Here is a 24,877-nt window from a genome sequence, read left to right on the forward strand (position 1 = left end):
GCAAGTGGACTCTGATAGAGGCATTGCTATGGAGAATGCAGCAGAGAACAGTTAACTGCCAAGCTATTGTTCAAAGTCAAACTAGGCAGGTTGAAATATATGTGGCTTCTAGCATGTGTAAGTGAGCCAAGCTGCGAGCCCGACTGTTGATCTTAAACTGTGCCAATAATTGCACTGAAAACCAATCAGGATTGTTTAGCAAGTGTTGTCCAATTGTGGAATCACATCTAGCAGTGGACACTATGTTTTGAGTTTTGCAAGCACAGGCTGGTTGGGTATGGTCAGCACTTTGCCTGTTGCAAACAGCTAAAAGTATGTGCTGTTTGTTATGATCCATCAGTCACTGGGACGTACAGCCTACATACCTGGCATCACACTGGCACTTAAATTCATGTGGTATATATCCTCCTGATGCTATTGAAGGAATTCTCCAATTCTGATGACTAAATAGACAATTATGAACAAATTTAATATCTTTTTAAGAAAACTAGATTTTGCCTGGTGGCTTAGTTATCTAGTTCAGTATATATATTTAGAATGGCCTGACCACTGTAGCGTGCTACCCTAAGTTTATAACTGTATCTACTATCAAGATTTCAGCCCCTTCAGGTATTTGGACTTGGTTAATTTTCCAGTAACAATATCTACAGTTAATTTTTTTTTTAAATTACATAAGGGAGAGAAAAGTTTTAACTTTTATGTAATTTAGCTAACTCCGTGATGGGATGGTCACCTGCTTTCAACCTTCAAATTGTGATTGCCAACCCTTTAAACACATGGTCCTACATGGCACGAGCTGGGCTCATACATAATTTTATGAAGAAGTTGTTTTGGGTAATATGTAAGCAGGATTTCATTTGCACACACTGGGAAATGAAAAGGGAGAGGCGAGTGATTGCAATTTGGCGTCCTGATGTTTGATACTGAATTCCTTCGTTACATGGCTCCATGTTGGTCTAATTTTGGCAACTTGTGTTCTGAAGTTGCAGTTGCTTTGTCACTAAAGCTCTCCTCTTCCCTCAACACAGTTGGTGAATTTGTAAGTGACGCCCTCCTTGTCCCAGACAAGTGCAAGTTTCTGCATCGGGAGAAGATGGACACCTGTGAGAGCCATCTGTACTGGCACACTGTGGCGAAAGAGGTACAGTCGCTTTACTGAAAGCTCCTCCAGTAACTAAGCAAATATTTATCTAGTGATTTTAAGTTCCTTATCCCTTCATCAGCCAGTCATTCTAAATGTAGTTTTTGTATTGTAAGGTTTGTATTTGTGATGGAAATGAAATTTTGGCAGAGCAATCGGATCTTGGGTACCAAAATAGTTCTTTGTATTCTTTTTCTATCCTTAATGAGGAATATCTTTTTCCAGTGCCTTGAATTCTATCATTGTTTGTCAAATTGCTTATAATGCTCATGTCATTTGTGGGAGCTATACAGATGGCTGACTACAGGGGTCAAGGGGAAAATAAGTCTTGTATTTATTAATCAGACCCTCATCCTTGTTTTGAAATCCCTCCATGGCCTTACTCTTTATCTCTGTATCCTCATCCAGCCCCGCAACTCCTCTAGGTATCTGTGGTCATCAAATTCTGGCCTGTGGGGCATCCTTGATTTTAACCATTTCATCATTGGCTTCACAGAGGCACATAGCTGGGAGAGAGTGGCCCTGGGAGTCTTCAGCATTTGACTCCAGACCCTATGAAATCTCCTGGTAAAAGCTCAAACATAGGCAAGGAGACCTCCTGCTGATTATCGCCTACCTCCCTTAGCTGAGGAATCGGACTTTCCTCTTGTTAAATGTTTCTTAGAAGAGGCACTGAGGGGCTAGCAAAGGCACAGAATGTCCTCTGGATGAACCACTTTAATGTCCATCATCAAGAGTGGCTCGGTAGTACCACTTCTGACTTACAGCTGGCTGAGTCCTGAAGGACATATATGCCTGACTGGGCTTCAGCAAGTGATGAGATAACCAACAAGGGAAAAATCTACTTGAACTTGTCCTCACCAATCTACCTGAATTGTATTCAACCACATTCTGTATCCTCATGGCCTGGCATATCCCTCAGCCTACCATTACCATTGAGCCAGGGGACCAACTCTGATTCAGTGAGGAGTGTAGAAAATCATGCCTGAAGCAGCAGCAGTTATACCTTAAAAAAAATGGGGTGCCAATTTGATGAAGCTGCAACACAGCATTACATGCATGCTAAACAGCGGAAGCGATATGTTACAGACACAGCTAGCCGATACCACACCCAATAGGTCAGAACAAAGCTCTGCTGTCCTGCCTCATCAACTTTTGAATGGTGGTGGACAATTAAACCAACTGAAGGAGAAGGCACCACAAACAACCCTGCCCTCAATGATGGTGGAATCGAGCACTTCACAAAAGACAAAACTTAAATGCTTGCAACCACCTTAGCCAGAAGTGCAGATTGGATGATCCATCCGGGTCTCTTCCTGAGGTCTCCAGGACCACAGATGTCAGACTTCTGCCGATTTGATTCACTCCACGTAATATAAAGAAGCAGCTGAAGGCACTGGTACAGTAAAGGTTTTGGGCCTTGACAACATCCCAGCAGGAGCACTGAAGACTTCTGCAACGGAATTAGCCGTGTCCCTAGGCAAACTGTTCCAATGCGCCTATAACACAGGCATTTACCTGAGTGTCCTATTCACAGGAAGCAGGACAGATCCAATCAGGCCAATTTACTGCCCCACTAACCTACTCTCAATCATGAGCAAAGTGATGGAAGGTCTCATAAACAGCGCTATCCAGCAGCACTTGGCCATCAGTCGCTTGCTTATGGATGCTTGGCTCGGGTTCTGAAAGGGCCATTCGGCTCCAAACCTCATTACAGCTTTGGTCCAAACAAGGACAAAAGATCTGAATTCTAGGAGTGAGGTGAGAGTGACTGCCCTTGACATCAAGGCAGCATTTGACCAAGGGTGGCATCAAAGAGCCAGACTAAAATTGAAGTCCAGACTAAAATTGCAGTCAATGGGAATCAGGAAAAGCTCATCTCAGTCCCAGGGCATCACTGCAGGAGTACCTCAGGGTACAGATTTAGCCTTGGAGCTCCAGGGCTGACTTTTAATAGGCCAATCTCCTAGTGAGTTCAGTGGTGTTGAGCACTCTGTAATTTCTGAATAAAATTGGCTGAAGATTATCTTGCCATATTCCCCTCCTCTCACTCTGTGTAGCCCATTAAAATGTAACCAAGCAATGAGTTTTTTTTGTACTATCAGTGCACTCAGGCCAAGTACAACAACACTTGATTCAAATATTAATGTTCAGAATGCATCTGCATTAGATTTGAAATTCATTTTAATAAAATTTAAAACAGGACAAATGTATCAAATTGTTATTTTTTTCAGTTCAGCCATCACTTCCCCAGCCTCAGAGAATCTGTTGTCTCAGCATCAAGTTTAATTATGTACAATAAAAATAGAAAATGCTGAGTATTTCCAGCATTTTCTATTTTTATAGATCGCCAGGATCCACAGCATTTTATAACGTTTATTTATAACATTTGCTGGTGGGAGGAAAAGCATGAGGGAAATGAGAGAATGGAGATGTTAAGATGTATGCTTCAGATCTTTCCAGTATTACAAATTTCAACTTGCACTGTTATTTAGCATGTGGTTATCTGGCATCTGGTCGCCACACTATAGGAAGAATGTGATTGCACTGGAGAGGGTGCAGAGGAGATTCACTAGGATGTTGCCTGGGCTGGAGCGTTTCAGCTATGAAGAGAGACTGGATTGGGTTGTTTTCCTTAGAGCAGAGAAGGCTGAAGGGTGACTTGATAGAGGTATACAAAATTATGAGGGGCGTAGATAGGAAGAAACTTTTCCCCTTAGCAGAGTTGTCAATAACCAGGGGACATAGGTTTAAGGTAAGGGGCAGGAGGTTTAGAGGGGATTTGAGGAGACATTTTTTTCACCCAGAGGGTGGTTGGAATCTGGAACACACTGCTTGAGGGGGTGGTAGAGGCAGGAACCCTCACAACCTTTAAGAAGCATTTAGATGAGCACTTGAAACACCATAGCATACAGGGCTACGGACCAAGTGCTGGAAAATGGGATTAGAATAGATAGCTGCTTAATAGGCGCGATGAGCCGAAGGGGCTGTTTCTGTGCTGTGATTCTATGGTTGCCCAGTACCTTAGCTTCTTTGTCTCTTAGAGTTTTCAGTATTACTGAAATGTTCTTCTTTTAATATTTTATTAATATGAGTAATTGGTGCATCATTCTGATGCTCCACTGCCATCTCCAACACTTAAGCTAATTGATAGTCCATTTCATTGAGCTGTAGTAATTTTGGTTTGAGTATCATTCCTTTCCCATGTATCTTTTTAACCTCTTCTTGCCTCCTCCTACCATGTTAATCTTTTTTCTCCCCACCCACCTTATAACCCCTTATAAACATGCCCCTTTATTTTCATGTGGCTCACTCAGGTTTTTGTGTATTCAAAACTCTTTTGTGTGGTGTATATGTATAAAAATAAATGCACTTTTCTTGCTCAATCTCGGGAAGATCACAGCAGAGGTTTGATATCTACTTGTAAACCATGGATCCACTGGGAACAATTGTATGAAACAGAAACCTGACACTTTCCCTTGTGAAATCAACAAGCTCATTTGAGGTTTAACCAGAGAAAATGTCTAATGTGGGCAAAAACCTTTATTAGTATCAGGACCAAGTGAGTTTGTGTGAGACTTTGTTTAATTACTTTTTATCTTCCCAGACCTGCGGTGACAAGATCATGAACCTGCATGACTATGGGATGCTGCTGCCTTGTGGAATTGACGAGTTCCGTGGAGTAGAATTTGTTTGCTGCCCCATTCCAGAGGAAAACGATAAGATTGATGACTCTGACATGGATGAGGAGGATTCAGATGTCTGGTGGGGAGGAGATGATGCTGACTATGCAGACGGCAGGTGATGATTATGTTGTTGCATTTAAATTTTTTTTTATTAACCTCCCCACATTTTAGGACAACAAAATCAAATTTATATGAGGCAATATTAATCAATTCAATGAGAACATCAAGTGATAAATAAGGTTAATATATTTTAAATTACATCGATACCATTGAACAGCATTTCGTCAGAGTATATTGTATGTGAAACGAGTGCATGCAATCCCTTGGCCTCAATATGATAAAGAATGGTTTTTCAAAAAGCAATGTTTTGGAAGATCAAGCGGTTTAGAATCAAACAACAGCATTGTAATAATATCTAAGGCTGGACACCATTATAATTTATTAAATATTAAACTTTCCACTTAAGATTATTTTTAAATAAACCTAATGGCTGTTAGTGAATATCAGGACTCCGATGGATGCTTTAAAATGTCAATTCAATTATAGTTTATGATATCTTATCCATTGGGTTACAGTCTTATCAGTAAATTGTTGCTGATTTCTAACCTGCACATGCGCAGCAGGGATTCAACCAAGATTTTAAAACTAAGGGTTGCTGCAGAGCATTCGAGTGCAAAGCGTATTAACATTGCTTTCTATAATCCCTTCATGAGCATTTTACACCCAAACATTCATTCAAAACTTTTGTGTCCAGATAACAGAAGCTGCTGAAATTCTGTCCCACTACAGTTACAAACATTTCTGTATTTCAGTTTTGTGGTTATTAAATACAGAGGCATCCTTTGCTATTTAAGTAAACTTTTTATTTGATTTTTCCTTTTTTTTCTGTTAGAAATGCAAGATGAAATGTTAAATTTATGTTATAGGGGAAGAAAATGGTGGCTCTTGATTATTCAGGCAGTTTATCTAGTGAGTATCTGAGCCATATGGACCAGGAGGTCCCAAGTATGATTCACAACCTACACTGTTAACTAATCTCAGCTGGTATGGCATTAGTAGCATTATGATTAAGTCTCCTTGAGCCAATGTTAATAGAGTAATTTATGGCACAGAAGGAAGCCATTCGGCCCATGAAGTTAATGCTGGCTCTCCACAAAGCAATCCAGTCAGTCCCACTCCCTGTTCAAACCTCGTAGCCCTGCAAGTTTATTTCCTTCAAGTGCCCACCCAATTTCCTTTTGAAGCCATTTACCATCTCCAGTTCCATCACTCCCATGGGCAGCAGGTTCCAGGTCATTACCACTCACTGTGCAAAAACAGTTCTCCCTCATCTTCCCCCTGCACCTTTTGCCCAGCACCTTAAATCTGTGATCCCCTAATCCTTGTACCATTAGCTCATGGGGGCAGTTTTTCCTTGTCTGCCTTATCTAAACCTGTCATAATCTTGTACACCTCAATCAAATCTCCCCTCAATCTCCTTTGCTGTAAGGAGAACAACCCCACCTTTTCCAACCTAACCTTGTAACTAAAATTCCCCACCCTGCAATCATTCTGGTAAATTTCCTCTGTACCCTCTCAAGGGCATTCACACCCTTCCTAAAGTGTGGTGACCAGTGGGTAGGTTCACTAGTGTGGTTGGGGAGAGGTTAAACTAAATTGGCAGGGAGATGGGCACCATCATATAGAAAAGAAGAATGAGGACCATGAAGTGAGAGTTCTGGGCAGTACTAGAGAAAGGAGTAGTTCCATATTAGATGAGAGTAGACTAAAAAGGGCTATGTGGAATGCAGTGAAAGGATTACACCGCATGTATATAAACGCACAAGGTTGGTGAGCTACAAGCACAAATAATGTTGGGCTATGATGTAATGATAACGAAAATGTGGCTTTAAAATGGTGAGGGTGTGGCACTTATAAGGATATAAAGTGGTCAGAAAAGATCAAGAAGGAGAAAAAGGATGTTGGGGTGGCAGTACTGATTGGGGGTAGGCATTGTAGTGTTGTGTAGCAGAGTGGAGATAGTGGTAGGGCTTGCCATAATCTTCCAAACTTCCCAGAGATGCCAGAGGATTGGAGAGTGACAAATGTGACATCCTTATTCATGTCAGGTCAGCCCTGGCAATGACAGGCCAGTTAGTTTCATGTCAGTAGTGGGTAAGGTTTGAGAAACAACAACCAGGGAAAAATTCAGCAGGAGAGATTTGAACAGAAGATTTCTATCCACTGACACTAGCTCGTAGATTCATATGTGGGATAGGCAGGATCAAAGTTGGGTGTGATTTTCTCTTCTGGATGAACTCCCTAACCCTGTGTCAAGGTTCATTTGAAATTAATCTGTCTTTCTCTCCATAGATGTTGTCAGACCTGCTGAGCTTTTCCAGCATTTTTTGTTTATGTTTCAGATTTCTAGCATTCGCTGTATTTTGCCTTCATTTGAAAGTGGTTAACTTTTGTGAGCTACTATGCCCATCAAGGAGGGGAGTGAATTAGCAAAAAGCAATTTAAGAGAAACTAGATGAATGTTATATTTGTTAAGTTAAAAACAAAACTGGTATTTTATGTAATCTGTAACATAATTAGTGCTCTGCATCAATTGGATAAAACCTGTTTTCAAAAACTTGAGTCTTATCCAAGTGGTATTGGTGATCATAAAAGGTTGCATTAAAAATTAAACTGCTTTTGAAGTAACTAAGGATATATCATTAATTTTGCATTAGCATGTCCTTCTTGGCAAAAGGTTTTGAAATAATAAGGCCTTTGTATGACCATTGTAGTATAGGTTTATCTGAGGCTAATTGAATTTTCATTGTTCAACTCCAATGTTTCTTTCAGACTCTAGTCTTGTGTCCTTTTGTCTAGTCAGCCCTCTGTGTTTGGGCATTAGCCCTGAAAGACTTTGCTGCAATTTAGCTAATTTAGTTGTGGCACAGCTTCAAAATCAAAAGGTTGTGGGTTCAAGTCCCATTCCAGAGATTTGAACACAAAATGTAGGCCTCCACTGCAGTGCAGCACTGAGGGAGCACTGCAGTTTTGGAGGTGCCATCTTTCAAATGGGACATTCAGTTTTAGATCATATATGCCCCCTCAGGTGGATGTAAGAGATCCTGTGGTATTGCTTTGGAGCAAAATAGGGCAGAACTCCCTGGTGTTTCAACAAATATTTAACCCTCAACCAGCACCTAAAACATCAGCTGGTTATTATTACTTGGAAGTTATCATGTGGCTGTGCATTTCCGGCATTGCAACAGTGACTAAACATCAGAAGCACCTCATTAGCTGTAAACCACGACATGAATGTGAGCACTTTCTCCTCCTTGTGGTTGTGCATATGTTTTTGTCTCAAAGGGAAAGTAATTTCCTCAGCAAGCATTCAGCAAATGTTTTAAACAAACAAAATATTACAGATGCTGGAAACCTGAAACAAAAACAAAGTGCTGGAAACACTCAGCAGGTCTGGCAGCATCCGTGGAGAGAGAAACAAAGTTAACATTTCAGAAGAAGGCTGGAAACAAGATTCAACAAGATTTCAGCAAATGTTTTGTTTGGAACAACATGAGTTTAAAGCCATTTTCATCGCTCATGCACTGATGATTCAACAGATTTTGCGTCAGTGTGTTCATAAGCAAATAGGATTAGTTTGCATTAAGCCACTGGTGTCTCAAAGGATTGCAACAAATATTTCTCTGAGAATTACTACCTATGGTAAAACTTCATCTTTTGACAGTGAAGAAATACACAGGCCTCCGGTAAAATGGAAATTTTGTTGGGGGCAAATAAAATCCATTCTGAACACTGAACCCTTTCAGAAGATAGAAAACATTGTACCAGTCACTAACTAACTTTTTGCTCTTCCCAATTTACTCCTCACTGAGGTATAATTCCATTGGGTACAATTATCTTCCAGTATTTCAATTAAGTGACTGTTTGTCAGTGAGCATTGACTAAGTGTTGGCTGGTTGCTGAACCACAAGAGCTGTGACAGCCAAACCTGATCTCGTCACCAGCTGATGCAGACTTCCAGCAGTACTGCATTTGTTTTCCCCCCCTTTCTAACCCTGAGGTGCTGAGGCCTGTTAGAACACTTATACTACTGCCCTCAGATTTCCTGGCTTGTATGACTCATGTAATTGATCCTTAGACCAAGTGAAAAGTTATTGAAATGGCAGGCCTCTGATGCCTTATAAATTCCTGGATAATACTTTAGTGAGGCATGAGGGAATTGGTGAGAGATTCCAACCATCTGTCATTGTGTGTGACATATCAAAGAACTTGTGGCTTTGGCTTGAATATTTACCCCTGTCTAGGTTTAAAATCTGGTGTTCAGGTTGTAAAACTTGGGGTAGCAGTAGAAGCAGCGTACTGATGAAATTGGTGGAAGTGCACCTGGGGTGATGGTCTGTACATAAAGTTGTTGATTCTCTTTTCATCTTTTCTTTGCCCATCCCTAATTGTCCTTGAGAAACTCAAGGTAGAGGTGAGCCACTGCCTTGAACCGCTGCAGGGGAGGCAGTGGTGTAGTGGTATTGTCACTAGACTAGTAATCCAGGGACCCAAGGTAATGCTCTAGGGACCCAGGTTCAAATCCCACCAGGCAGATGGTGGAATTTGAATTCAATAAAAATCTGGAATTAAAAGTCTAATGACCATGAAACTATTGTTGATTGTTGTAAAAACTCACCTGCGTCACTAATGGCCTTTAGGGAATGAAATTTGCCCTCACCTGGTCTGGCCTACATGTGATTCCAGATCATGTGACTCCAAGTCCACGGCAATGTGGTTGACTCTTGACTGTCCTCTGAAATGGCCTAACAAGCCACTAGGAATGAAACCGGACGGACCACTTAGCTTCGACCGAGGTACCAGAAACGACAATGGCACACTCAACCCTTTTGACCCTGCAAAGTTCTCTTACTAACATCTGGGGGCTTGTGCCAAAATTGAGGTAGCTGTCTCACAGACCAGTCAAGCAACAGCCTGACATAGTCATATTCACGGAATCATTCCTGACAGACACAGTCCCAGGCACCATCATCATCAACCCTGAGTTTGTCCTATCCTACTGGCAGGACAGCCTAGCAGAGGAGGTGGCACAGTCAGGAGGGAGTTGTCCTGGGAGCCCTCAACGTCGACTCCGGACCCCATGAAGTCTCATGGCATCAGGAAACCTGCTGCTGATTTCCACGTACCGTGCCTCCCTCAGCTGATGAATCAGTACTCCTGCAAGTTGAACACTACTTGGAGGAAGCACTGAGGGTGGCAAGGGTGCAGAATGTACTCTGGGTGGGGAACTTCAATGTCCATCACCAAGAGTGCATCAGTACACCACCACAGATCGAGCTGGCTGAGTCCTAAAGGACATAACTGCTAGACTGGGTCTGCGGCAGGTGGTGAGGGAACCAACAAGAGGGAAAATCATACTTAACCTCATCCTCATCAACCTGCCTGCCGCAGATCACAGTATCAATAGGAGTGATCATCACATGGTCCTTGTGGAGACGAAGTCCCATCTTAACATTGAGGATACCCTGAGGATAGTGTTGTGTAGCACTACTACCGTGCTAAATAGGATAGATTTCAAACAGATCTAACAGCTCAAAACTTGGCATCCATGAGGTGCCATAGGCCATCAGCAGCAGCAATAGAACTGTACTCAACCTCGATCTGTAACCACATGGCCCAGCATATCCCCCACTCTGCCATTACACCAAGCCAGGGGATCAACCCTGGTTCAATGAAGAGTGCAGGATGGCATGCCAGGAGCAGCACCAGGCATACCTAAAAATGAGGTGTCAACTTGGTGAAGCTACAATGCAAGACTGCTTGCATGCCAAACAGCATAAGCAGCAAGTGGTAGACAGCGCTATGGGAATCCACAACCAACGGATCAGATCTAAGCTCTGCAGTCCTGCCACATCCAGTCATGAATGGTGGTGGATAATTAAACAACTCACTGGAGGAAGAGGCTCCACAAATATCCCCATTCTCAATGATGGAGTAGCCTAGCACATAAGTGCAAAAGATAAGGCTGAACCATTTTCAACAATCTTCAGTCAGAAGTGCCAAGTGAATGATCCATTACAGCCTCCTCTCGATGTCCCCAGCATCACTGCCAGTCTTCAGTCAGTTCAATTCACTGCACATGATATCAGGAAATGGCTGAAGGCACATAGTAAAGGCTATGGGCCCTGACAATATTCCGGCAATAGTACTGAAGGCTTGTGCTCCAGAACTTGCTGCGCCCCTAGCCAAGCTGTTCCAGTACATCTACAACACTGGCATCTATCTGGCAATGTGGAAAATTGCCCAGGTATGTTCTGTACACAAAAAGCAGGACAAATCCAACCTGGCCAATTACTGCCCCATCAGTCTACTCTCAATCACCTGTAAAGTGAAAGGGGTCATCAATAGTGCTGTGAAGCGACGCTCACTTAGCAGTAACCGGCTCTCTGATGCTCAGTTTGGATTCTGCCAGGGTCACTCAGTTCCCAACCTCATTACAGCCTTGGTCCAAACGTGGACAAAAGAGTTGAACTCCAGAGATGGGGTGAGATTGACTACCCTTGACATCAAGACCACATTTGACTGAGTATGGCATCAAGGTGCCCTAGCAAAACTGGAGACAATGGGAATCAGGTGGAAAACTCTCCACTGGTTGGAGTCATACTGAGTACAAAGGAAAATGGTTGTGGTTGTTGGAGGTCAATCATCTGAATTCCAGGAATCACTGCAGGAGTTCCTCAGAATAGTGTCCTCGGCTCAGCCATATTCAGCTGTTTCATCAATGACCTTTCTTCCATCATAAGGTCAGAAATGGGGATGTTCACTAATGATTACACAAAGTACAGCACCATTCGTGACCCCTCGGACACTGAAGCAGTCCATGTCAAAATGCAGCAAAACCTGGACGATATCCAGGCTTGGGCTGACAACTGCCAAGTAACATTCATGCCACATAAGTGGCAGGCAAGGGCCGTCTCCAACAAGAGCGAATCTTACCAATCGCCCCTTGACATTCAGTGGCATTATCATCGCTGAGTCCCCCACTATCAACATCCTGGAGGTTACCATTAATCAGAAACTCAACTGGACCAGCCAAAGAAAAACTGTGGCTAAAGCGCAGGTCAGAGGCTAGGAATCGTGTGGTGAGTAACTCACCTCCTGTATCCCCAAAGCCTGTCATCATCTTCAAGGCACAAGTCAGGAGTGTGATGGCATACTCCCCACTTGCCCATATGAGTGCAACTCCAACACTCAAGAAGCTTGACACCATCTAGGGCAAAGCAGCCCACTTGATTGGTACCTCATCCACAAACATTCACTCCATCCACCACCAATGTACAGTGGCAGCAGTTTGCACCATCTACAAGACGCGCTGCAGAAACTTACCAAGCCTCCTTAGGCAGCACATCCCAAACCCATGACTGCTACCATCTAGAAAGACAAGGGCAGCAGACACATGGGACCACCACCACCTGGAAGTTCCCCCTCCAAGCCACTCACCATCCTGACTTGGAAATATATCACCCTTCCTTCACTGTTGCTGGGTCAAAATCCTGGAACTCTCTCCCTTAACAGCACTGTGGGTGTACCTACACCACAGGAACTGCAGCGGTTCAAGAGTGCAGCTCACCAGAACCTTCTCAAGGGCAATTGGGAGCAGACAACAAATGCTGCCCTAGCTAATGCAGTAAATGGCTAAATGGAAAAAAAGTCTTGTAGGTATAACCATAGTGCTATTAGGGAAGGAATTTCAGGATCTTGAACCAGTGACTTTGAAGGAATGGGATGTATTTCCAAATGAGGATGGTGTGTGACTTGGAGGGGAACTTGCAGCAGTGGATATCCCATATGCCTGCTGCCCTTGATCCTCTGGGTGATGGATGTCAAGAAGGCAGTGTAGCTCAACCACATCAGGCACTACTTCCTGATTTATGGCTAGAACTTGCCATTGCCCTTTCATATCTTATGATTTTAACCATTTTGGCATTACCCCACAATGTGCATAAATATGTTCAATAGCACAGCACAGTAAATAGAAATGTACAAATAGTTATATGGGAAATGTGTGTGCAGCCCAGGCACATAGAGACTGATCTTGCCATCAATTGGCACTTGTCTAGCATTGTGTTCCAGAATATGTCTGCTGTGAATACTCTCATTATGTGGGCAATAAAACAATTCACAGTTGTGGAATAATGTGTACTTTTCATCCTGCATAATTTATTCTACCCTGAAGGAAAAATAGCAATTAACATTTGAGGTAATCTAGGATGCTATAATTCCTTAAGCACAAAGATTTTAGTTAAAGTAATGCAATTTATGGAGAATTGTTTCTAAGACACTTAAAAGTTAATTGAATGCCCATGTATGCCAACTTGCATTGCATTTGTTGTAGTGACTGCACTGTTACTGTCTTCAGTTCATTGTGTGGCTGTTGGGTAAATCTGAGATGCCTGCCAAGATCCATAAAGGTCCAGAACTAATGGAAGTGTGCAGGTTTTTAAGATGGATCATATGGTACACTTGAATTACATTCTGAGCTAATAGTTCTGGGTTTTGCAATGCAGTTCCTCCATAAAGAGGAAATCATGCACCTCAAAAACAGCCTACTTGATTGATTGACATCTCATCCCCCACCTTAAACATTCACTCTCTTCACTGCTGGTGCACAGTGGGAACGGTGTCTGCTAGATTTTCGACAGAACTTTCCAAATGGAGTGACCCTAGTACTCTCAGAAGAGAAGGACAGCAGGCGCATGGGAAAACTGCCACTTGCAAGTTCCCCTCAAAGGCACATACCATCCTGACTTGGAACTGTATCACCATTCCCTCGTTGCTGGGTCAGAAACCTGGAACTCCCACCCTAACAGAACTGTGGGTGTATCTATGCCACAGGAACTCGACTCTTTCTCCTCTTTCTCCCCCCCATCCCGTCACAAACAGCCAGTCTGAAGCTGTTGGATAGCAAGGAGTGGATGCCTCTCCTGCCATTCAAATATGATGGCCGTGAGGTAACAACCTGCCCCTCCCCATTGCATGATTGACTGAAACCGTCATCTCTGTACATTGAATTAGCTGGCTACCGTATAATTGCACGTGGCCAGTTGCTCCAGCTTTGAGCGGAAGTACCATGCACTTCCATTGCACTGTTGGGACCCTCAATGCGAGAAGATGACTCCGCCCACAGCCTGCAGGAGGATTAAATACATCTGAAAATTAATTAGTTCCCTCAGTGTTGATAATAGAATGGGCACACCCCAACAACCTTCATGCTTGACCAACTATCATTCACCCTAGAGCTTCACCCCACCCCTAGCACCATCAGTCAGCCCCCTGGCACACTGGAACTGCCTGCTGTTACCCTCAGCCTGCCATCCTTCAGCCTCGATCCTCCTTCTATCATCCTTGACCTGCCTTCTGTTTCCATACCTGAGTCAAGACTTTGACAAACTCTGGCCAGATAGCTCTGGTTGAAATAAAAACAGAAAATGCTGGAAAAACTTAGGTCTGTCAGCACCTGTGGAAAGAGAAACAGTTAACGTTTCGAGTCCATATGACCCTTCTTCAGAGCTCTGGCTCTGGTTGAACCTGAATAGAGCATCAGTGAACAGGTTCTTGGAGAAAAGGTGATTTTTGATGGTAGTGTTGATTACCTTTTCCACAATTTTGTTGCTAGTGGGATCTGATAGGGTGTAATTTGGCCTGGTTAGTTTTGTTCTGCTTTTGATGAACTGTTAAGCTGAAGCCACGTCTCCTTTTGAGGCGAATGTAAAAGACCATTTGACAATATTCGAAAAGCAGGGAAGTTCTCTGAAATGCCTTGACCAACACCTCCCTTAACTAAGATTAACTGGTCATTTATCTCATTGGTTGTTGTGGGACCTTCTGTGCGCATTGGTTTTTGTGTTCGCCGACATAACAAAAATGACTATGCTTAAGGGTATTCGCTGTGAAGTTCTTTGGAATGTCCTTACGAAAAGAAACGGAGGTGCTCTATAAATTAAAGTTTGTTCTTTCTTTCACACTTGTTCTCTCTCCCTCTTTCTCACTTGCTGTTGTTTAGAAACTTAATTAGATGTAAAAGTCACTTTTAATTATTTGCAGGGAGGATTTAAGACCTTTTGTCAAATTCATTGAGCAGCATTAGCCTGTAAAGGGTATTCTATATTTTGTGTAGGGTCAAGAAGGCTTTGTCTCCAGCTGCTTAATAATTGATTTATCATTCAAACAAATTACAAAACTCTACTGTTGCTCTCCACACACGTGGTGTCTAACATTTGAACTTGATGGAAGAGAATCGGAATGCCATGAAAGCTGAGCTTTTAATGGCTTTTATGTTTTCTTTACAACCTGACCTCAGTATTTTAAAATGGCACCCTGAAATAGATGAGGACTTGACAATGCTGGCTTGGCCCCTAGTCAACATTTTTCCAAACCAAATTAAATTTAATCAGCTATATTTTTATATTAAAGGAAGAATTACATTTTGCTTGGATTAAAACGTAAAGTAGGAATGAGCAACCGGGCATTAGTCTATTTGGATCACCTCATTTATACCTGTGGAATATACATTCACAGCATTTAAATTGCTTTGCGTTTTGCAATACTTGGGCTTCTGGACTTGCTGCACCTGACCTAATCTTCACTTTTGTCCACATTCATTGTGTGAGGTGCTATTCTGTTTCACAAGTTGGCTTTTAATAAATTATACAGGGCAGTTTGCTTCTCTATATTTCAGAATGTTAAGATGTTCTTAAACTCCGCAGTCAATAACAATTACTCTGCACGCTCTTTATTTCAGTGATAAAGTTATTGAAGAACAACCTATGGAGGAGGAAAGTGACATTGATGATGAGGATGATGATGATCTGGATGGGGAAGAGGATGAGGACCAGTATGAGGACCCCACCGAACATACAACCAGTAGCACCACTACCACTACAGAGGCAATTGAAGAAGTTGTGCGAGGTAGTTTAAAAAGGTTTCTACTACTGACCCCTTAAAATTATGGACAATTTTGTCAGTAGGTGGGAGAAGATGGTGGCTTAGTGGCAATGTCATTGGACTAGTTACCCAGAGGCCCAGGCTAATGCCTTGGGGACATGGGTTCAAATTCCATCATGCCAGCTGGTGGAATTTGAATTCAATTAAGAAAACCTGGATGTTACAACTGCTCTCAGTAATGGTGATTATGACAGCTATCATTGATTGTTGTTGAAACCCATCTGGTTCACTAATGTCCTTTAGGGAAGGAAATGTACCATCCTTACCCGGTCTGGCCTACATGTGATTCCAGACCCATAGCAATGTGGCTGAGTCTTAGTTATCCTCTGAAATGGTCTCACAAACCACTTGGTGCAAGGGCAATTAGGGATGGGCAACAAATGATGGCCTAACCAGCAACACCCACATCCCATGAAAGAATTTTTTTTTAAATCTCTAATCTTTTTCTTTATAAAATACTGAGGAATTGCAGAGCATTGGTGCACATTAGGAGTTTTTATCAGTGAAATAAAAGCAAAATTCTGGGAATACTCAACAGGTTTGGGAGCTCCGTGGAGAGAAAAACTTAATTGAAGCTGTCTAACCTGCTTAGAATAGCAGGAGAGTTTTATTACAGTAAAATGGCCTGTAGTAACATTGCAGTTAATATCACACTCCATTTCAGAAATGCTGAAAATTTTCTTTTCCGCATTGTTGTTTGAGAGACTGGGGAGTGAAAGGGTTGGAAACAATTGTTCCCTTTTTACTGTATTGTTGTCCTTTTGAGGTCATTGTGACTTTTTAAAGTCTAATTAACATTTGCTGATTGTACTTTCTAAATGGAGGACTGTCTGCAAGAGTGATGCTTGGACCAAGCTAGCATAGGTACTTAATGAAGAACTGGTCAGTGAAAGTGCACTACATATATCAGAACATCTTCTAAGCAATGACAACTGAAGAAGCAAAGGGGTGTTTTTTGTTCTGTTTCAATAGTGTGACATTTTAAGATTGTGTCTGTGTATAGCTTATTACAGATTGAATTTATGGATAGCTGATTTACAAGGTCCTCTCCCTGTGTAATAGAAAGAAACATAACACATTGAGATCATAATTTGTTTCCTGAAACCTTTTCCTTACATTAACCATGAAAAGTCCTGTGCCAGAACACATGGGCCCAAGGCTCACCTCTGGTCTCATTAACGTTAGGCCAGCAAGTCATGGGTGTCCTGCTGAGCTTTCATCTCACCGGCGAAGAATATTGAGAGGGGAATGGGGCAAGCAGTGTTCATAGGGGCCCATGGTTTTAACGTGCAGCAAGGAGAAGAACTTCTGGCTCCATGTTTAGTCAAATACCTTGGCAGCGGGGTGATGGGGGTGTGGGAAATTAGCATTTTGACAACAGATGGCAGTGGTCCATTTAAGGATTTTCCTGAACTCAGGTGGCCCAGCACTGGTTGCATTCAGAGCAAACCAATTTAGTAAGGAAGGCATCAAATGAGTGTTGGTACCCCTTATTTTCACATGCAAAGTGGCCAACGCCTATTTTTGGTGTGAACCTTGGACACTTTTTTAATGCCTATACCAATGTGGGGTGTGGCACATTTACAGCACTGTGCATGTACACTGTTTGGAAGGAAGAGTAAGGAGACCATGTACTCCTTGGAAAAGAGACTAAATGGGGTGCAGAAGCAGTGTACAGAAACACAAATCGCTAAAAGTAGCAACATAAGACTTCTGAAGGAAAGCAAACCAAGTGCTCGAGCTTCCAGAGGGGAGAGAATTTGTTAAATTTGTATGGCATCTTGGTTAGATCGCACTCGGCATACTTTGCACAGCTCTGGTCTCCATATTAGAACCTTCGACACTCATTTTAATCCTGTATTTACTGTTAACAAGTTTTTAAGTTATTCCCACTATTTTCCCCCAAAGAAAACGGGATATCATTCCAGACTGCTTGCATAGATCTTCCAGCACTTTGTCTCATAACAACAGAGCTGAAAGACTGCAAACTGAATCCCTTACTAGTCTCCAGATCTCGAGCTCCAGTTATGTGGAGCAAATTACTGAAGGAACCATGGGAGCAACCTGGGATGACTTCCCAGCCCTGCATTGATTGACCTGAGAACAAACATTTTGTCATATAGGCTGTAAGTATGGATACTACAGTCTGATGTCGGTACAGATTCTCTCCCTAAAGCACCTGTTTGCCCTGCATACGGATTAATATCGCTAGCTACCCTCCAGATTAACAACACCGAGACCCTGTCTTCAATTGTCTATCCCTACACAGAATAGACTATGCAGAAACATTATAGCTCTTTGGTAAACTGCACAGAGCACCAGGATGGAAGCAATTGCATTTATTTTGATGTAGTTGGTACTCGTGTATGAGATGATTCTGAAGCATTCTAGCCTCCAAAACCTTGATGGTAGGATGAATTTTTTTATTCATTCACTGACATCACTGGCTAGGCCGGCATTTATTTCCCATCCCTAATTGCCCTTGAGAAGATGCTGGTGAGCTGCCTTCATGAACTGCTGCAGTCCATGTGGTGTAGATACACCCACAGTGCTGTTAGGGAGGGAGTTCCAAGATTTTGACCCAGTGACAGTGAAGAAACAGCGATATATTTCCAAGTCAGGATGGTGAGTGTCTTGAAGGGGAACTTCCAGTTAGTGGCGTTTCTGTGTCTGTTGCCCTTGTCCTTCCACATGGTAGTGGTCGTGGGTTTGGAAGGTGCTGCAGATGGAGCCTTGGTGAGTTCCTACAGTGCATCTTGTAGATGGTACACACTGCTGCCACTGCGCGTCAGTGATGGAGGGAGTGAATGTTTGTGGATTGGGTGCTAATCCAGTGGGCTGGTTTGTCCTGGATGGTACCGAGCTTCTTGCATGTTTTTGGAGCTGTACTCATCCAGGCAAGTGGAGAGTATTCCATCACACTCCTGACATGTGCCATGTAGATGGTGGACAGGCTTTGGGGAGTCAGGAGGCGAGTTACCTGCTGCAGGATTCCTAACCTCTGACCTGCTCTTGTAGCCACAGTATATATGGCTAGTCCAGTTAGTTCTGGTCATTTGTAACCCCCAGGATGTTGATAGTGGGGGATTTAGCAATGGCAATGCTACTGAATGTCAAGAAATGATGGTTAGATTCTCTCTTGTCAGAGGTGGTCATTGCCTGACACTTGTGTGTTGCGAATGTTACTTGCCACTTGTTAGCCCAAGCCTAGATATTGTCCAGGTCTTGCTGCATTTGGACATGGACTGCTTCAGTATCTGAGGAGTCACAAATGGTGCTGAACATTGTGCAATCATCAGCGAACATCCCCACTTCTGATTTTATGATGGAAGGAAGGTCATTGATGAAGCAGCTGAAGATGGTTGGGCTGAGGGCACTATTCTGAGGAACTCCTGCAGTGATGTCCTGGAACTAAGATGATTGACCTACAACAGCACAACCATTGTCCTTTTTACTAGGTATGTCTCCAACCAGCAGAGAGTTTTCCCCCTGATTCCCATTGACTCCAGTTTTGCTAGGGCTACTTGAAGCCACACTCTTGTCAAATGCTGCCTTAATGTCAAGGGCAGTCACTTTCGCCTCACTGTTGAGGAGGTGATTCAGCAAACAGATAGAATACTTGGATTTGTCAATAATGATATGGAATAAAACCATGGAAACCTTTGCAAATCTCTGGTTGGGCCTCAGCTGGAGTTTTGTGTACAGTCCTGGGCACAACACTTTAGGGAGCATGTTAAGGCCATGGAGGATGCGCAGAAGAGATTTACCAGAATGATGAACCGGGACGAGGGGCTAATGCCATGTGGAGGGATTGGAGAGGCTGGGATCGTTCTTCGATTAGAGAATGTTAAGGTGAGATATTCAAAATTGTGCGAAGGTTTGATATAACAAACAGGGAGAAACTATTTTCTGTGACAAGTGAGTCAGTAACCAGAAGTCGTAGATTTAAAATAATTGACAAAAGAACAAGAGGGGAAATGGGAAATTTCTTTACACCCTCCTGAGAGGGTGGTGAAAGCATATTCTATAGGAACTTGTAAAAGGCAATTTGACGTGTGCTTGAAGACTAATTTGCATAGCTATGGGGAAAAGCTGGGGTGTGGAACTGAATTGGATAGGGCTTTCAAAGAATTGGCACAGGCACAACAGGTTAAATGGCCCATCCTATGCTGTATAATTATATGAAAAATCAGACTTCCAAATTCAGCATCAGATGTAATTTAGTTTATTAAGCCATTCACAGGAGGACCTGTGGCTTTGTCATGTTTACCCTTTGGACATCGTGCACCATGTGTGGTGTCAGATGATTGCTATCTGTTTTTTTATTTTTTTGTCGATGCAGCGAGTATAACTTGCTCATTCAACAATCTTCCATTGAATATCTGTAAGCTTATGTGAAGAAGTGTGCATCAGTAAACACACTTGGCAGAGCCTTACATCTCTTAAGCCACTTTCGTAGCTTACATTTAGATAGAATCAGTTATTTCTTACTTAGACCTCTTTCATTTTTTTTTAAACATGCTTGGTGCATCATCTGCACCAGCCAGCCCATGCACATCACTTGCCCATGCACATCCTGTGACTGGAGGTACTGATGATGAATAGAAGGGATAACTAGATATGTTTTTACTTGGCTGGTTTAAAAAAAAATTTAAGGAAAAACCTGATCCCCTCATCTCTGCTTATCGTATGCAATTCTACCACATCTCTGTGCCCTGAGGCCTTTGGGAGCTTCATTAAACATCAATAATTTAACTCCATTTATAATAAAGGGTCCATCGAATACTAACTGAAAACGCAAAAAAAAGGAAGGGTAAATTGTCGACCATGAAGAAAGAAGAACTGTAATCAGCAGAGTAAGAGTTCTTTGCTTGATTGTGGATGTTACCGAGCCTCTGGGTTTACTGGTCCACAATGCCATCATCTCTCTTGGGAGTAGGGGAGACTAATAGAGGTGATCTATAGATAACCTAATGTTGGAAAGGAGATGGAGGAAGAAATATGCAAATAAATTATGAAGGCGTGTAACCAACATAGGTTAATACTTGTGGGTATTTCAATTATCCAAAAACTAATTGGCCAGAAGAGGTAGATTAGGGGATATGTATGGGACTCCTTTCTAACCTAGTATGTAAGAAGCCCAAGAAGGGAAGATTCTGAAGTGGACCTGCTGAATTAACCACTTATCCATTTCCATTTTGTAACTCTGTGCATTTAGCTAAATGCTTTACCTGTTGCAAGCTTCATAAGAAGTTGATATGGTAAGTGTGAACACTATTTTTGTGAGAAAATGGCTTTTACAAACCCATGACTTGACTACATGCTCAAACTTTCATCTAATTTTTGAATAGTTGTCTCACACTGTATTGTTACTCATAAAGCTCTTCAATAAGCTGCATAACTATCAGAACAGCCCAGCTAATGGCAGAAAACAGTGCTAAAATTTATTGAACATGTTTGATGGGCTCTGGTGATTTTGATTTCCCACTCCTGCCTGTGTTGTATTTGAACAAAGAACCAGTGAAAATCCGATTATTCCATTATGCTTTGCTTTAGCAATTTCTCTTTGATAAAACAATGTAACAGGAATTCCAGTCTCCCAACTTTGCGTGATGTAACAACTGAGTTAGGTCACTATGTTAAAGAAAAATTGTTTTAAAAAAAATAGGGAACAGATAATTTAAATCCTCCTTTGCACATACCGGGTTTGTGCTTTGTGATATGCAGTCAGAGAAGTTTCTCTGATCGTACAGTTGTCAGTGCACTGCCCAATGTGAAAATAGTCATACAGTTATGGGAAGGACCTAGGTTCCAGCATACTGCTGATTTAAAGAGTTTGAGTCAGGGGAGAGGTTGTGGTACTGTGGCCAGTCTCAGTATTCAGGGCTGTTGGCACAGCGGTGGGAGGTTCTACTCCTGATTTGATATCCATTGACTCCTGCTGCACAGAGTACACATCTGAGGATGTTCCCTAGCCCAGCTGTCTAGGTGTACATGTACAGATTAAGGTAGAGTGAGAAAAGTGGAAATGAAGTTGTACTTTGAAGAGATAACAATGATAGTAGAAAAAAACAGCCATTGAGACTGAAATAGAATCCACATGAATAGAGATGCTAGATAAAAAGGGATCAATCTCTCCTTTTTTTTTTAATTCTTCCATGGGGTGTGGATGTCACTGGCAAGGCCAGCATTTGTTGCCCAATCCTAATTGCCTTTGAGTGAAGTGGCTTGCTGGGCCATTCCAGAGGACAGTTAAGAGCCAACCGCATTGCTGTGGATCTGGAGTCACATGTAGGCAAGTAAGGATGGCAGATTTCCTTCTCTAAAGGACATTGATGAACCAGATGAGTTTTTGTGACAAACGATAGCCTCACGGCCACCATTACTGAGTCTAGCTCTCAATTCCAGATTTTATTGATTGAATTTAAATTCCACCAGCTGCCATGATGGGATTTGAACCCATGTTCCCTGGAGCATTAGCCTGAGCCTCTAGGTTACTGGTCCAAAATGTCACCACCTCCCTCGGGAGGAGGGGAGACTAATAGAGGTAATCTATAGAAAATCTAATGGTGGAAGAGATGGAGGAAGAAATATGCAAATAAATTGGGGAGAAGTGTAACCAACATAGGTTAATACTTGTGGGCATTTCAATTACCCAAAAACTAATTGGCCAGAAGAGGTAAATTAGGGGTTATGTATGGGACTCCTTTCTAACCTAGTATGCAAGAAGCCCAAGAAGGGGAGATTCTGCACTGGACCTGGTAATGGGGAAAGAACCAGAGCAGATAAGAGAAGTGAAAGGGAAACATCTGGGCTATAGAGACCTTAATATACAGTTTAGCATAATTGAGAGAAGATAAGTATGACAAAGACCAGGGTAATAGATTGGAGAAAAGCTGTTTTTGTGGGGCTGAGAAATAGACCTTGGGAAAATAAAACACCACAATATTGGCAAAATAATTATATACAACAGCAATGGGAAACTTGTAAATCAGTGTTCAATAGAGTGCAGAAGGAATATATTTTGCCAAAAATAAACACTAATGAGTCGCCACAGATGAATAAAAGATAAGGCAAAAATTGAGTAAGGAAAGAGACATTCAGAAAGTATGTGGACATCAGGGGGAAGCATGACGAAGAGTAAGAAGAGATTTGGAGAGAAGTCAAACAGTTAGGAAGGCAAAGAGGAACTATAAGATTAATTTAACAAGGAACCTGAAACAAAAAGTAAAATATTCTACAGATACATATAAAGAAAGTCCGGATGAGATTAAGACCATATTTGTATAGGTCAGGATAAACTCTCAGGCACTGATAGCGAAATGGCAGAAATATTCAATAATTGTTTGCTTTAGTATTTGCCAGGGAAAAGGATCAAACGAACAGGGCATCTGAGATTAGAAATCCTACATTCACATTTAAAATAGAGGAGAAACATTAAACTAGCCAAACTCCGAGCAAAACCCCTGGTCCAGATGGATTGCATCCATGGATTCTAAAAGAATCAAGGAAAGAGACAGCAGAGGAACTATTGCAGATACTTAATTAGAAAAAGGCATAGTGCCAGTGGACTGGTGAATACCTCACATACCATCTACGTTTAAGAAAGGAGATAGAAGATTTCCAGGAAACTATGGACCAGTCAGCTTTACATGGCAAGGAAAAAAATGCAATCCCTACTAAAGGGGAAAATAGAAAACAAGACACCAAACGTATGATAATGAATTACCTAGTCAGCATGGATTTCAAAAAGGAAAGCCTTTTTTGACTGACTATATTGAATTCTTTGAGGAGGTAACAATGAGTAGACACGGATAGTGTAGTAGATATAATGTATCATATGCTCTGATCTTATTCATTAACATTGAGTCAGGGGCAGTAGCAGAATGGATAGCAGCTGACTGAAAGATAGAAAAGCAAAGAGTAGGGATAAAAGGTAGCTATTTAGACTGACGACAGGTGGGGTCCCCCAAGGATCAGTGCTGACAATTTATATTCATGGTTTAGTCTTTAGAATCAAAAGACAATTTCTAAATTTGCTGATGATATCAAATTTAGAAGGGATAGTCAGCACTTTGGAGGATTGGAGCAAATTACAAGAAAAGATTAATAAACTTTCAGAATGGACATGTAATTGGCAAATGAATTTCAACAAGAGTTAGGTATTGCATTTGGTAAGAAAAATAAGATTGTCACACACTACTTGGAACATTGTCTAAATGAAGTAGAGCAGCAAAGGGACCTGGGAATACAAACCCATAAATCACTAAAAGTAGTGATGGAGGTCAATAAGGCCATAACAAAACCAACCAAGTGCTAGGGCTTATTTTGATAGGAATATGATTGAAAAGTAAAGAATTTATGTTAAACTTGAATCCAGACTCGGTTTAACCACACTTGAAGTACTGTGTACAGTCCTATTCGCCATATTATAAAAATAATAGATACTAGAGGGGTTGTGAAGAAGAAAAATTACAAGGAGCTGGGTCTTTTGAATTACCTAATAGAGGTCTTCAAAATTATGGCAGGTTTTGATGACAAGACGATGTGTGTTTCCACTTGTAAAGAAGAGCAAAACTAGAGGTTATCAATATAAAATAGTCACCAAGGATGAAGTAGAGAATTTGGAAGAATTTTATTCTGAGAATAGTGAGAATGTGAAATTTGCTACCACAGGGAGAATTTGAGGCGTATGTATAGCTGCGTTTAAGAGGGGCAGTAGAAGGTTCTGCTAGAGCTAGGTGAGGATAGATGGAAGGAGGTTGGAGTGAGCATGGATTGGTTGGACTGAGTTGCCTGTTTCTAAACTGTATATGCTATTAATTAACCCCTTGTGCAAGGTTTAAAAAAAGTAAGACTTACATTTCTACAGTGCCTTTTACGGCTTCAGGACATCACAAGGTACTTTACGGCCAATGAAGTACTTTAAAAGTATTGTCACAATGGTCTGCACATGTAGGGCTAAATACCAGTGTGAGTAATTTGCTTAGAGAAAATTGTGGGAAAAATATTAAATTGAGAAACATGATTAAATGGCTAATTTCCA

General features: G+C 41.9%; 1 protein-coding gene across 4 annotated transcripts in view; it reads left to right on the forward strand.

The window, feature by feature from the left end:
- Positions 1–24,877, forward strand: part of appa (amyloid beta (A4) precursor protein a) — a 198,825-nt gene that overhangs the window by 94,084 nt on the left and 79,864 nt on the right. For all 4 annotated transcript variants that reach the window (XM_078560355.1, XM_078560353.1, XM_078560354.1 and 1 more), the window contains exons 4-6: positions 1,029–1,141; positions 4,749–4,942; positions 15,629–15,795. In XM_078560355.1, the coding sequence (XP_078416481.1) occupies positions 1,029–1,141; positions 4,749–4,942; positions 15,629–15,795 (474 nt within the window). The remainder of the gene's footprint in view (positions 1–1,028; positions 1,142–4,748; positions 4,943–15,628; positions 15,796–24,877) is intronic.

Source organism: Cetorhinus maximus, chromosome 16 (genome assembly GCF_964194155.1).
Source record: "Cetorhinus maximus chromosome 16, sCetMax3.hap1.1, whole genome shotgun sequence".
Taxonomy (NCBI): Eukaryota; Metazoa; Chordata; class Chondrichthyes; order Lamniformes; family Cetorhinidae; genus Cetorhinus; species Cetorhinus maximus.